General features: G+C 38.8%; 2 protein-coding genes across 9 annotated transcripts; one reads left to right on the top strand and one right to left on the bottom strand.

Moving 5' to 3' along the window:
- Positions 1-908: 908 nt before the first annotated feature.
- LOC111073917 (transmembrane protein 214) lies at positions 909-6,674 on the bottom strand. 8 transcript variants are annotated; one of them, XM_022366481.2, is made up of 8 exons: positions 6,235-6,619; positions 5,866-6,164; positions 5,008-5,625; positions 4,741-4,945; positions 4,538-4,683; positions 1,990-2,406; positions 1,750-1,868; positions 909-1,693 (listed from the first exon to the last, which is right to left on the bottom strand). In XM_022366481.2, the coding sequence occupies exons 1-8, from the start codon at positions 6,353-6,355 to the stop codon at positions 1,579-1,581; spliced, it is 2,040 nt and encodes a 679-aa protein (XP_022222173.1). In that variant the 5' UTR covers positions 6,356-6,619; the 3' UTR covers positions 909-1,578. The 8 variants fall into 8 exon arrangements, 4 of the variants coding, with proteins under 4 accessions (XP_022222173.1, XP_041451870.1, XP_022222176.1 ...); XR_005968519.1 differs by lacking the exons at positions 909-1,693; positions 1,750-1,868; positions 1,990-2,406 and adding exons at positions 2,578-2,693; positions 3,228-3,561; positions 4,116-4,465 and having other exon boundaries at positions 6,235-6,674; XR_005968518.1 differs by lacking the exons at positions 909-1,693; positions 1,750-1,868; positions 1,990-2,406 and adding exons at positions 2,578-2,628; positions 3,228-3,561; positions 4,116-4,465 and having other exon boundaries at positions 6,235-6,674.
- A 3,350-nt stretch (positions 6,675-10,024) lies between these two features.
- LOC111073918 (extensin) lies at positions 10,025-10,665 on the top strand. Its single transcript, XM_022366485.2, has one exon. It carries the CDS (start codon positions 10,074-10,076, stop codon positions 10,572-10,574), a length of 501 nt encoding a protein of 166 aa, XP_022222177.2. The 5' UTR covers positions 10,025-10,073; the 3' UTR covers positions 10,575-10,665.
- Positions 10,666-14,623: the final 3,958 nt, after the last annotated feature.

The raw sequence follows: 14,623 nt of genomic DNA, 5'->3' as shown, positions 1-14,623 counted from the left end.
GTGTTCCGCGGCAAAATGATAATAAACGAGAAGGAACGTGTGAGTCGCTTCTGGGGACGCGACTCTACTTATACCCGTACTCAGTCAGTATATACATTTTTGAGCTTATGATTTTATAGAATTAAAAAATTTTAAAAAAAATTTACATTTTACATTTTTTTGCTACATCTGTTATCTACATCTACATATATTATGTATATTCTACATCTAACATGTAGATTATACATGTACAATTTAGATTCTACATCTCCTCCGCTAGGGGTTGCTCGCGCACTGAACGAGGCAGAGTGTGCGAGCGAGAAAGAGAATCAGTAGCGTCAGCAGCGCTGGAGAAGGAGAGGGAACCAACAGAAAATAAATGTCTTCATTCTGGCTATAATTATGATCCGATCTAGTTCAGATTCGGCAATCTGGTAGATATGGGCATTCTCTGCGATACTGCGTTTTTAGTTTTATCTTATCTTTAAAAATATGCCTGCCGCAGATTTTCGTCCTTTGTGGTGGCGGAAGGGGGCGAGGCGAAATTTTGAAATACACTTGTAGCAGTGTGATATCTCATAAGTCTGGAAACCAAATTTGGTTGCTCTAGCTCTTATAGTCTCTCAGATCTAGGCGCTCATCAAGACGGACAGACGGACGGATGGACAGACGGACATGGCTATATCGACTCGGCTATTGATGCTGATCAAGAATATATATACTTTATGGGGTCGGAAACGTTTCCTTCTCTGCGGTGCACACATCCACTTTTACCACAAATCTAATATACCCCTTAACTCTTTTTTGAGTACGGGTATAAAAACTCGGGGAGCCATCCTTTAAGCGGTCTATAAATGAGCCACTATTACATGGACTTTTAAAACAATATGTATGTATACATTTGTATGTAAGATAGAAGGAATGAATACTTCACTTTTTTCAACTTTATTTTATTTATGCAAAAATCGATTATTTAATTCAATGTACAACTGAGATTACAAATTGAAACGGAAAATTCGCCTATTGAACAGAGAAACAACCAAACGGTCAATGTAAATTTTAAGAAGTCTTTTGAAAAATGTACACACAAATAATATGAATACAAAGATATAAACTACTTTACAATTGCTGTAGGTTGCCTTCAAATGCAGTTGGAAATGTTTCGTTCTCTGCAAAAAATGCATTTAAGCAATTACAATTAAGAAATGTTTGAAATAGATTAAACATTTTAAAATATCCTCAAGGTGTAGATAACCAATTATAAAATGGATATATTTCGGTCGCGGGGATAAATGCATACGCATGAGACAATACGCAAGAACATTTTTTAATCCGGTTTTTTATACATCGGTTCTATCTTGGCATGCACCATAATTTGCTCGTATTGCTTTTCTTTACTAGGCCAGGTTGACGAATTTTTAGGGTTCAGGTTTATAGACTTATTTAAAACATATTAATTCTTCTTTTTAACTAATTGCCAAATAATTGTGGTTCATTCACTATTGACTATGACGCGTTCTTGTTTATTCTTCGGATGCTACTGATGATGTTCGGGGTATTACTCGGAGAATGCTTTCCAAGCGTGCCTGACGCTTAGAATCATTTAAGCTTGGCATAAGTATCAACCTTTTTGTGAAACTGATTGTAGTATTCCAAAGCGACGTTGCGCGTCTGATTCAGAGCCTGATTGATGTTTTCTGGCGAGAAGCGGCCGCTAAAATTACAGAAGACTCAGTAATGCATTCTTTAATCTATGGGAGTAAAACTTACACCAAAACATTTTCCTTGATTAGCGTGGCTGATTTGTCATAGCTATTGATGGCCAAATCACAAGCTCCCGAAGCGAAAGCCTCAAGTTTCCCTGACAGATTGGGCACATATTGATCAATCTACAAAACATTAATTCGTTAACAAAGGAAATACAGGTCGAAATAGACGGATCACTTCTAAACCGGTTTAAAGAATACGTTGAGAAATTACCCCATCTTAAAATTTAAAAAAATTACGTACAAACTTGGCAAGCACGGGCCACTTGGTATTGAAGTATCCCTTGCCGGATTGTATGATATTGCATGCTGCATTCCTCGCCAGCTTCCACAGATCTCCAGCAGTCTTAATTGCTGGTTCTGCATATGGTGGGACATGTTCCTCAGCCCATTTATAGCCCCGGGCACTTGCTCCCATGGTCACATACCAGGCCTTCTGGACATGTGGCAAAACTCCAGCGTTTTTCAGTACTTTGCCTGTGGCTGATTTCTCAAACAGCCCCTTGCCATTGACCTCGGTATCATAGCAGAGAGCGCCGGCAATCAGTGCAATGATGAAAACACTACCTAAAGTCCACTTGCAGCAGCCACATTTCTTTTTCTGTGTCGCAGAATTTTGTTTGTTCTTCTTTTGCTGTGCGCTGCTTTTCTCCTGAACCGTCTTGTGGGGGTAGGAATAAAGTTCTTATTAGTATTAAAGTAAATTGGAGGAGGCTTATTTTCGATAAGTTTGTTCTTTACCTTTTTGGCAGCGGTCACTTGTTTGCCACCCTGTTTGCTACTTTTCGGTTTTACCTGAGCCATTTTATATTTAATTTCACTTAAATTTTTGATAATTTCACTTAAATTTTGGATAACTACGAGTATTTCTAGTTTTCTTCAGCTGTTGCAAAATATTTCGGAATTAAAAAATGACGTGTTGTGTTTTGAGTATTGTAATTGTGTTTGCTAAAAAGTATGAAGAGGGCTTTTTAAGCTTTTATATTGAGCTTTTGATGCAGCTTAGCGCTAATGAATTTCTATGAAGACGATTTGGGGTTCTTCAAGGGACAGGGCGAACGGTGGGAGAAATGCGTTCCAGCAAATGGAGGCAGATGCATTTGTCGACACATAATGATCAAGCCCAGTGTCAGAGCCAGTTTTTTTAAGTTCAGAGTCAGGAAAGGTGGCTACACTAGGAATTTGATAAGGATTTTGGGAAGAGGAACAAAACATCAGGCGAGTAATCTCATAGTAAATGGCGTTGGAATGTACTTTACGGGACTACTGTAGAAGAAAGACAGCCCACACAAGAGTCACTATCAACGACTATCAACGAGTCAACGACCTTTAACAGAAGGCTTGAAACTGTAATGGTATTCAAAAAAGTTTTTATGTATGTATTCATGTAAATAACATGGATATGTTTGCCATAGCTTCTCTCATTTGTCTTTGCTGTTTTTATGAAGTTTAATACTTGTGAGTAGCTTAAAATCTACATACATAAAGCTTTGGTAAGACATCGAAAAACTCTGCCGATCATGATAAACAATGGACAGACATGCCACGTGTTTAAACAAGATTCATCCCAATTGCTTGTTGTTTCTTCTTGGTCTCTTCAACTTCTTAAGCAGCGATAAGTATTTGTGACGTGGATAACTTCAAGGGGAGAGACGACAAAGTGACACCATCGCTAAATGTATTAGGAATTACAGTTCGCAGAGGTGCGCACAATCTAAAAAGAGATGGCCAGAGAGGGGCGGCGAATGGCATTCGACAGCCAATCATAACTTGAACACATCATTCGCATCGACGCCGGCCTCTTAGATTGCTTTTGCTAGAAGCAAGATCACAAAATTTGGTATACTGATAGGGCAAGGAGTCATAAATTTACTGATAAATACAATTTTGAAAGCACTTTTTCCGAAAGCAACACGTCCGGTCAGAGAAAATTAAGCGGCAACTCCACCGCATGGCAACGCCATGAAAAAATGCACCTAGTTAGTACCAATACACAAGCGCGTCACACACAGGCACACGCACACCGTTGAAGACGAGTCGTACACGTAGACAAAAAAACGCACTTTCAACTGCAACAACAGTTTAGGAGCGAAAAATTAAATATATTCGCAGTAAAAACGAAAAATTAATTGAAGGGGAGAAAATTAGCTCAGACGCCGGCAAACGTTTCTCTCTGACGGCAACGAAGTGACGTCGCGTTGGCAGCGTCCCTCTGAATATTTATTTTATTGGTAATTTCGGTTGCTTTACGCGAAAATAAACTGTACAAATTTTAAAAAGACCGATTTCGATTAAGCCTTCTTCATCCTTTTTAGCACCAATTGCAACTATTGAACACTTAAGAAATTGAATTAATCTTTTCTTTTATACCTTCGTTTCCCTTTTCCCGACAGCAATGTGACCGGACTGACATACGAATAAATTCGTATCTTAAGCCTAGTGCTCAGATGACCGAGTGTGACCAGATGTGTATGCTCTACGGTTACACTGATTTATTTTTTTTTACAAAAATAATCTGTTTAAATTTCAAATTTTGTATTAAAGCAAGCAGATATGTTTTATTTTAGGGCGATGTAAAGCTTTGAGGACGAAAATGTACGGAGAAAGCACAGAAATATTGAAAAAACTCCCTAATTTCGGGAAATAAATTCCAGATTAATTTCTTATTCGGTCAACAAAAAACTTAGGCGATTTGAGTACTGGGATTAACAAATAACTTCCTGTGAAGTTGAAAACTTATGTACACATGGTCCAAACCGCGGACTATTCACGGAGTAGAATAGAAAACTCACCACTAAAACTTCTATTAAATCATTAAGGCAGCTTTCTTTCCGTTTACTTGACTGCAGCTCATCATTTAAAATAGGCAAATCATGTAGAAAAGAGTGATATACTGGCGACTTTGCTAGCAAATTAGTAGAAGTCTCCCAGTCCAAGTCTGAAACATTTAAAATTACAAAAATTATCGATGAGATGTACATTTGCATGTGCATACCTATAGCTTGCAATAGCAATAAGCTGGCTAACTGCTGCTTTTTGTAGTTCATTCGCCAAACTTTCAAGCAATCATCACCGCCGCTGCTGAGAAGACAACTCAGGCATCCTTCAATCTCGTTGTTTGGCTTACTTACAGTCGTAATGTCGCGAAAAAGCGTCAAGAAGATATTCGCGTGCTTAACCGGACTGGAAATGTACTTTTGCTGTAAATACAAAAACAGAAATGGAGTCAGTAGCAGCACCCTCAACTGTGATCTATACTCACCAGCAATTGACTTGCACTCCGCTTCAGGCTTTGCTGGAGCTCCTTGGGTAGATTATTATAGGTAGCGTTCAGTGAGTTGTAGGCGGCAAAAAATTCATTCTGATTAAGCAGCAATATATCCTCCGAGGTCCGTACTGCAGCTGCATTGAGAACTCTTTCTATATACTCCACTACAAATTTGGAGTAGTTTTTCAGTTCCAAATTGGGTAACATTAAATTCTGCCAGATCTTAACACCCTCATTTAGTGATGTATAGCCGCCCTGTCCGATGGCCCACAAAATACTCAAACAAATGCTGCTCCTATTTTGATAGCAATTTCTCAGTAAAGCGGTCTTGGCAAAGTTTTTAGAACAAATACTGGGATAAGCTTGGCCTATTAACTGTAGCATAAACTTATAGCCTACCACCACCGTCTGATTATTGTTAAGATCAGTAGTCATACCGTCCAATAGATAGTGAAAAAAATACTCTAGATTTGACTCGCCTACGCTACCTAAGAATTCAACAACTAATTTCTTGAGTGCAGCACTCGCCAGATTACTAGGATACTGAGCAGAACGTCCAGAGAAAACGGGATCGCAATCGTAGGATAGGGCTCCATTGAAATAAAGGGCAATCTGTAAGGAAATCAAATAATGCAGATTAAATTAATAATTCATATTACTTTTTAGTTATATTGTTCCTTTAAAAAGAGTTCTACTGGGTACTTCTTTTTGTTATTTCCACGCAAATTGAGCTTTCCTCAAGCTCTTTCCCCGAGATTTAAGATAAGTGCGTGGAGTGCTCGAATTAAGTTAACGGGGTTCTCTTCGTTTTTTATCGTACTATGTAATGGGCGACTATAGCGATGTGCTTACATGACTGAGCCATCGCAACTCAGAGCCAGGACAGCTAAGTTTTACTTGCTCCAGCTGAGAAGCAAAATCATCCGGAGTTATATGCTTCAGGGCCTGTTCTAGTGTTTTGGGCTTAGCTGGCTGTTTGGTTGATCCGCCTCCTCTACTCCCTCCAGTCGTAATTGTTTTTATGTTGTTTTTCTTGACCGGCGACTTGTTTTTCGATGATGAGGCACTTGAACTAGATTTTGCAGGCGAATTCGATTTGTAGTTGTTGTCGTCGCTAGTAGCAAACAAATTGCGATATTGCTGGGATGGCACTGGGAGAATGTAATGGGTGAATTTTAATCTCTTTCAATGCCAATTTATTGCAAATATGTATGTACTTACAGAGCTCCTCTAGCTTTGGCGTTTGAGCTGCAATACGTTTCTGTTCCGTATGTGCATAAACTTTTTTATCAAGATTTTTTTGTTTGCGGGACTTGGTAACAACTTCCCATTGATTAGACATATTTACAATTATTTAACTGGAAGATTGACGCGCTAGTATCGGCTATACTAAACAGTATTTTAAACAGTCTGATATCTTAACATGAGGTCGAGTAAATAATAGCAGCAGCGAAGCCGACAGCGCTGACATCCTCCGAGATTGCGTGGATATTCCTCGATTTTTATATTCGGCTTAAGACTACTAGCTAGATAGAGCCCGTAGCACTGAACATATAATTTTGTCCGATAAATTAATCAATTTCCTGCAAAATTTTCTTATTTTAAGTACTCATTTTTATTTGATTATTCATAAAACAAGGTTTAATCAAAAGCATTGGGGTCGAAAACTATTTACGAACACGGATTCGGAGCTGAATTCGAAATGGAACTGGTTCACAGAAACGAATATGTAAACTATTCTTTTAAAGCCTAGTACTCAGACGCGCTAAATTTTCCGCAATAGCATTAGACTTTGCTAACTGATTAGCTGGAGAAAATAAAAATGGCCTTATGGTACTAAAGCCTAGTACTCAGATCCAAAAATTGTTTGCTAGCATATGTCATATATTCATCTAGCGGCAAGTGGTGTGACCAGAGGTGTGCACTGCATTCCGTACGGTTACGCTGCTCAGACAGCTGCTTGGTTTTGTTTAAAGTTAATAAAATTCACTTCTTCGGCTGGGTCGCTCTTCCCCAGTCATATCCTGGGCTCCCCAATATTTTATTGGCAAGGTAATGTGTCTGACTATCAGCAGCAGCAGATGGCGACGCTTCCCGTGCCGACCACCGTGAAGACAAAATTGTTTGACAACAATATGAAAATTTATGAAAATTAATAAAAATAATATATTATAATATCCATATTTCATTTCCATTTCATATAATGCGGTATCAATTAGATTCTATTTGTCTTTATTATTTAAATATTTCATTGGGTTTTTTGTTCTCGTTTTGCAATGTTTACGCTAGCAAACAGTTTTTGGGTCTGAGTACTAGGCTTAAACCTATGTAAAAAAAACTGCGTCTTCGGCAAGACGCAAGAAGCATGACGCAGTCCCAGTCTAAACATCCTATAAATCACACATTTTTTGTGAAAATAAAAGCCGGAGCCTACCCTAATGACTAAAATAAACGTAATCCATTAAAGTTCTTAACTTCAATTTTATAAGCAAAGGTTTCCGAAGGTTACCTTCATTGCAGCCAGTTTCAGTTGCCTTCGATGACCTACTTTATAAATATAGCCATCTTCGTACATGTGTACATTAGGCTGGGCCAAAAAACTTTTTTTCCAAATTTAATAGTAATTTACATTATTTTATTTTCATACTCGTACTCAAAAAAGAGTTAAGGTATATTAGATGTGTGGTAAAAGTGGATGTGTGTAACGCAGATAAGGAAACGTTTCCGACCCCATAAAGTATATATATTCTTGATCAGCATCAATAGCCGAGTCGATAGAGTCTGTCCGTCTATCCGTCTGACCGTCTGTCCGTCTTGTTTGACGCCTGGATCTTAGAGACTATAAGAGCTAGGGCAACCAACTTTGGTTTCCAGACTCATGTGATATCCCACTGCTACAAGTGTATTTCAAAATTTCGCCCCGCCCCCTTCCGCCCACACAAAGGACGAAAATCTGTGGCAGGCACATTTTGATACGATAACTAACGTAGATCACAACTACCAATTGCCTCTGACAGATCGGACATGCCGAATGAGTTTAGTTGCTCCCCCGCCCCCTTCCGGAAGAGACCGCACCATCCTTCCGCCGCACCGCCGCGTTCGTGGCGGCACCCCTAGCGGGGAGATGGGGCAAAAAAGGTACCTGTACAATCTACATGTTAGATGTAAATATACATTGTAGATGTGATACGTGCAGATGTTTTTTCAATTTTTTCTATTATGCTCAGTTTACTGACTGAGTACGGGTGTAAGTAGAGTCGCGCCCCCAGAAACGACTCACACGTTCCTTCTCGTTTTTTATATTTTTTAGAGGTTGCTACCGAATTTCACTCAAAATTTTAATCAAGAAAATTTAAAAAAATTGTTGGCTGAATGAGTTGGATAATTGGTGAAATCTATTGCATATATTGTAACCCGCAAACAGTAGCGTAAAAAACCTGCACAAGTTTTTGCGAACTAGTTAACTAAATATATCAGCCTCAGCTGAACTTCTTGATTTTCACCAATCGTTAATTTTTTAACAGTAACTAAAAAAAAATAAAAATACCTTATTATCAATATGAACTAGTTTCTAAGTTTCAATATTATTTAAAAAAAAACGAATTAATTTTTTTTTAAGGTATATTTACCCAAAAATTTATATTTTCTTTTCGTGGTAGCAACCCCCAAACATAGAACTAAAAATTTGAAAAAAATTGTATAATTTTATTGAATAACAAAGAACAGAATTGGGGGGTGTTCACTTGAAAAAACAGAAGAAAAAAATTGTTGGTCAAATTTTGGACCAGCCTAGTGTACATACTCATTTAAAAAAATTTGTTTACGGTATGATCACTGCGCAATCTTGGACAATCCTGACGTCTAGTCTGATTATGAGAAGATGAATACGTGTATGCAAATAAGTACATACGTATGTACTTATGTATCTAGAAATGTACGTAAATGTACGAACAAATAGGTGTACGAGGGCAGATTGAAAAGAACCCACTTAAGCAATTATTCTATTCTTCTTATGCTAAGCAAGTTTCAGGCTGCAAAATATTGAGAATTGCGCTATCGGAACCCATTGTATTCTCCGTACTGGGCATCGTACGATCCAAACTTTATCTTAAAGTCGTCAAAGATTAATTAAAAATTAAAAATTGGATGCTCTTACCTGGTGGATCTAGACAATTTCTCTAAAAGTAGAGTATTTTGGGAAAAAACTGTTTTTTTCCAGAAAACTGATTCCATGCGGTATCAGTAACATCCCGAACATTAACTTTGGCAGATAACACTACTCAACAAAATTGAACTTTTTCTTTAGGCTGTGGACCAAAAACAAAATACCACAAAAAATGATGAAATTTGAATTTTTAAGCTTAATATCTTCCAGGCGTAAAGCTGCAGATACAAAGTAACTGGAAGGGACTTATAGCTGCATTTGTCAGCCACAGCCACAGCCTAATTGTCGTGTTGACTAGTGTAATTCATTTAAAACAAGCATATATTTTTCTTAAAACATTATGCTTGATAAGGCTCCGTCGTGCAAAATCCGACTCGACTTGACCAAAATCATCTAACCGCTTATGTATCTGTTCTGTTCTGGAATCTGTTTTTAAGGGTATTTTATTTAATTTCCGTTAAATGGTCCAGATGATAAGAAGATAACATTGACCTCCAATTTTTTTCGACCCGTACATATCGGTTATTGAACAGTAAATTAAAGAATTATAATTAAATTCAAAACATAGCAGAGGCAAACATATTCTATTTTATGGTTGTATTCCACCAGAATTAAATTTATGAAGCTATGAGACCAGATAGTGTGAACAAAACTCGTTGGCACTTCTGGAATCGTTAATCAATTTAGCAAACTATCTATCAATTTTAATGCAAATTGTTTTAGTAATTAGAGCAGTAAGGGGTATCTTATGGTCGGAGCTGGCTTGTTTCTTCTTATCGAAGCTTCTCTACGCACGTACGTCTATAATTTTTCTCGCCCCAACAACGTTATTTAATGCCCCGCATTCAGTTAGAACTGGGAATTCATAATATTAAAACGTCCCACTGTTAAAACAATGAAAAATATAGCAACTTTTCTATGTATCCTTGTGGTACTTGGCCTTGGCTGGCTATACGAAGGCACTGCCCGCGCGGATAGCGACAGCGACAGCAGCAGCAGCAGTAGCAGTGGGGAGCATAAATATAAATACGGAGAAAAAAAAAACAAGAACAAATACAACTTTCCAGCGTATCCGAGTCCATACGCATACAATCCGTATCCCTATCCATACCCACAAAACAATTACAACCCATATCCGTACAATCAGTTCATGCCGTCTTATCAGCCGCCCAGTTATAGCCCGTATCCTTACAACCAGTTTATGCCACCTTATCCACCTCATCAAGGGACTTCGGCTCCGGTTGCGGGCCCAAATCCAATCTGGAACTATAATGGACCTCCAAATCAGCAACCAGCTCTCGCTCCGGGACAGGCTCCACCACCACCCGCCTCAAGTGTAATCAATCACTCTCTTAAAGTCAACAAAGAATACAACGAAGACGGACACCATACTTAGCAATTTTTTAAAAATAAAACAACATTAAACAGAAACAGTGAAATAAATTTTCGAGTATTTATGCACGCACGCTTTGACTTGAAATAACTTATATAAATTTTTTCTTTTTTAACCCATCAACACCCATATGATGAAACTTTCTTACTTTGCACACTTTCAAATAATGAAACTATTATGATAAGATCCTTCAAAACTCGTCGGACAAAAATTGTCTCTAGAACGAGCAGGAGCGTGGTGAGCCGCAGCAAGATCTGCGTCTCTACTTTTATACTTGGCATATATTTTACAATATATTTTATACGTAGGTATACCGTAAACGCAGGAATTGGTATAGTAGCCAAAGACTGCTGCATGATCTATCTCTATCTGTCTTTTGGTATCGCCGTTCTTAAAAGAGACGAATTGATTTGTTGTTTAATGCGGGGTTCTCTTCGCGATCTCTCTGAATTTTTCTCGCGATTGCCATGAAAGGTGGGAAAAACATAGAGAAAGAGAAGAAGTGCGACTGCTAACTAATAAACTGTTCGAGTACTGAGTATAAAATCGAAACAGGTGAACCTGACCCAAGGATGACTGAACCGTTTTCGAACAGTACTTTGAAGACCAACTTATATTTTAAGCTCAAATTCACATGCATTTTTTGTCTCTGTTCTTTGTTCGCATATGGCATATGCAATTTCCCTGCTCTATTAATGGAAAGCTTAATAAAACTCAGAGTGCCAATGATAGCATAGCCAGTAGGGAGCGCCGTGAGCTAATTGAGTCTACTATTCATCGTGAAGCATTCGCTTGGTAGTGCGTCTTGCTTGCGGTGGTGATCGAAATCTGCTGCGCATTGTGTAATAACCAGGCAGTTGCTGCTGGTTTTGCTCTTGAAGACGCTGTAGCTGCTGCTACCCATTAGAACTCGCGGCCGAACCATTGACTGTCCGCATTGACTGCAACGCATTAGAGATGTGCTTGCTCTCCTTGGAAGGACTGCTACTGGGAGGCGCCAACATGCTGGCCGCACCATGTGTCTAATCAGCGTAGAACGAACAGCGTGGAACGCGTGGGGCATTGTGTGTCCAGATTGAACTGTAGGTTCGCTTCGACCGGGATGTGCTGGTGGTAGGTTGCTGTTGCTGCTGATATTTGTTGTCCAGGTGTCCATTGGGATGAGTTGACCCGCAGTTGTTGACTCTGCAGCAACATTTGCTTGTTAGGGTCGTTGGGATTGAAGGCGCTACTCCTGTGGGGAAAAGAAGAAAGGAAATTAAAATTATTAATGTATATTAAACTGTTGCGGAGGAAACCACCACTCTTCCTCATCAGCGATCTTTCATTTCCAATTAAGGAAAATGTGGTCAAGCCATATAAATAGTATAAATAGTAACATGCGATCAGTTACATTCATATCCATACAGAATATGCATATCACATGCTACAGTTTTTTGTTTAAGCCATATAAATCGTATTAATCATATAATCAATCGCATGTTACACTTATAAATTTCCACACAGAATTTGGATATCACATACTACAGTTTTTTTAAAATTTACATTTATAATTTCAAAGTTGTATGTACCTAAATTTGTTCAATTTGAGACTTCTATTATTTTTTCATTCTTTTGTTCACTTATGCCCACTGACTGTCTACTACTGTCTTTGCTGCAAAAAACACAGCCGGAGCACCATACCCATTCATCCTTAACCACATTTTTATAGCCGTACTCAAAAAGAGTTAAAGAGGTATATTAGATTTGTGGTAAAAGTGTGTAACGCTCGCATGCAATGATCTTGGTTTCCCTATTAAGGCTAATTATATTTCTAGCATAGTTTGGGGTGGGTGCGTGCAAACTCTGGACTTAGAACAGCTGAGCTAAGCTTGAGCCACTGCAGTGCAGTGGACTCTTTCGCTCTAGAGTCCGTTTAGATCTTTAGATCGTATTTAAACAGATAAAAAGGGCAGGTCGTTCTCATTTGAAAATTCTAAGCTGTGGATCCGTTCGAGAGTCCAAAACGTTCCGAAAAACGATGATATTTTTTTACCGAAAAAGTACATAGCTGTCCGTAGTAAAAGCAAAAAGTGTGCAAAATTTAAATTCTGTGCTTTGTTGTGCTGTGAGTGAAGCTTACAAACAAGCAAAAAAGTGCCGAGAGTTCGGAGAAAACTCCCTTGGCTTTGCGGCAGCCACGCTGCTGCCACGACTCACACCACGTCGGTGGAAAAGACCCGACCAACGATCCTCCCCTGTTCGAAAACAGACAAGAACGGTATGTTTAAAGCCCTGTGGGGAAAAGTAGGAGTTGTAGGCTCATAGAGTTTTCGTTTTTTTTTCTCGCCTTAGTGCCTTGGCCGCGATTGCCGCTTCAATCTATGCACCCACACCAGGTCAAGCCGCTATCTATTACCCGGCCGCCTTACCTTGGTGTGGGCCAGTTATATTTTCACCCCGATTGGAAACGACTGAATTTTCCATGCGAAGTTACATAACCTGCACCGGCCGTAACATCTGCGCAGCCGCCACGCGTTGCCGTCGCTGCACAGAGCATGCTGCTGAAAGTAGCCGACTACCGCATCAACTAGCGGAGATGGAGCCGCTGTGGATGCCGTATTAAATTTAGCGTAGCATAGTGTATTTTTTCTATATCTTTCTCTACTTATTTTCTTGCCTTTATACCGTTTTTGGTTCCTTCTTCTAAGCTTAAGAATAGTAAGCCCTCCAAAGTACCGCTGCCTTTAATTACTTACTTACTTTGTGTTTTTGGTAAAAAAGAAAAAAAACTTTATATATATATACCCCCTTTGAATAACCACCCGACATGGGCCAACCGTAACAAACAGCTTCCACAGAAAGCCGTAAGTGAGAAAAGAAAAAAAATTAATTTTCCATTTCCCTTTTGTGCGGGTATTCTCTTAAGCCAAACGGGCGTGCGCGAACGGTGTTATGCCGCTATGCCTGCGTAAAGCTTTTAACCAGAGCTTTCCGTTAGGTTTAGTCGGTAGTTCCGTTTTTCGTTTTGGTTTTTTTCCCGAATTGTTTGCATGTACATGTCTGTCTGTCCGTCTGTCTGTCCGTCTGTCTGTCTGTCTTTCCGTCTTGTTTGACGCCTGGATCTCAGAGACTATGAAAGCTAGAGGAACCAAATTTTGTTTCCAGACTCATGTCATATCACACTGCTACAAGTGTATTTCAAAACTTTTGGAATAACTTCCCAATGGGAATTGGGATCGCGATCAGGTACCAAATGTACAACCCTTTTTTGTTTGCTTTGTTCCCAATTGGCAGTTGGGCCCGCAACCTTCGAAAAGGTATTTTTTGTTCATTTTTTCCATATTTTAGGTTTGGTTAACGAATTTTAGCTCCAAAGTCTCTCCATAGATTTTAATGAGCGATACCTTGAACGACGCCAAATTAATGCACCTATATAGAGGACACAGGATATAATTTTTTTTCTACTTCGATTTCGATTTGAAGTAGTGTTATTGATTGATTCGTTGTTTCCGCCAAACCTACAGTATCGGCATCTTCTCCTGCAATTTTGGGCTCAACAACGTGTGTATTCACTTGCCTTCGTGATTTAACAATGTAGTTAAGGGAAAGCCATACTCTTCACAAAACTGACAATGATTCAAATAATTTTGTATGAATTGATACTGTCTTGGCACAATAAACAAATTATTTGGGGGCACAAAACTTTCTTGCCCTATCAAAATTCGATTTCGGGGAGTGGAGTTCGGAACAGTTAGACAATTCTTCTGACTGTTCCGACGACGCTGGCAAGACACGTGTTTTGTAATTAGGAATTTTTATGTTTTCCACATTGGCGATGATGGCAATTTTTTATGCTCATATGGGCAGTTCCGCCAAAGGTCCACCGGGCCAAAAATCATTAAAAGACAATAAAAAAATATCATATCAAACAAACATAACATACATATCAATTTTTCCAAATTTTTTGAAAGTTCACATTTTTGGTATTTTCTGGTATTTTTATAGACATGTTTTCTTTTACTATCTCCTACGAAACAGATGATTCTTAATAAGTTTTCTGCTTAAAGTCT

Source organism: Drosophila obscura, unplaced genomic scaffold (genome assembly GCF_018151105.1).
Source record: "Drosophila obscura isolate BZ-5 IFL unplaced genomic scaffold, ASM1815110v1 contig_9, whole genome shotgun sequence".
Classification (NCBI taxonomy): Eukaryota; Metazoa; Arthropoda; class Insecta; order Diptera; family Drosophilidae; genus Drosophila; species Drosophila obscura.
The sequence above is the reverse complement of the archived record's forward strand: the minus strand, read 5'-3'. Positions and strand labels throughout refer to the sequence as shown.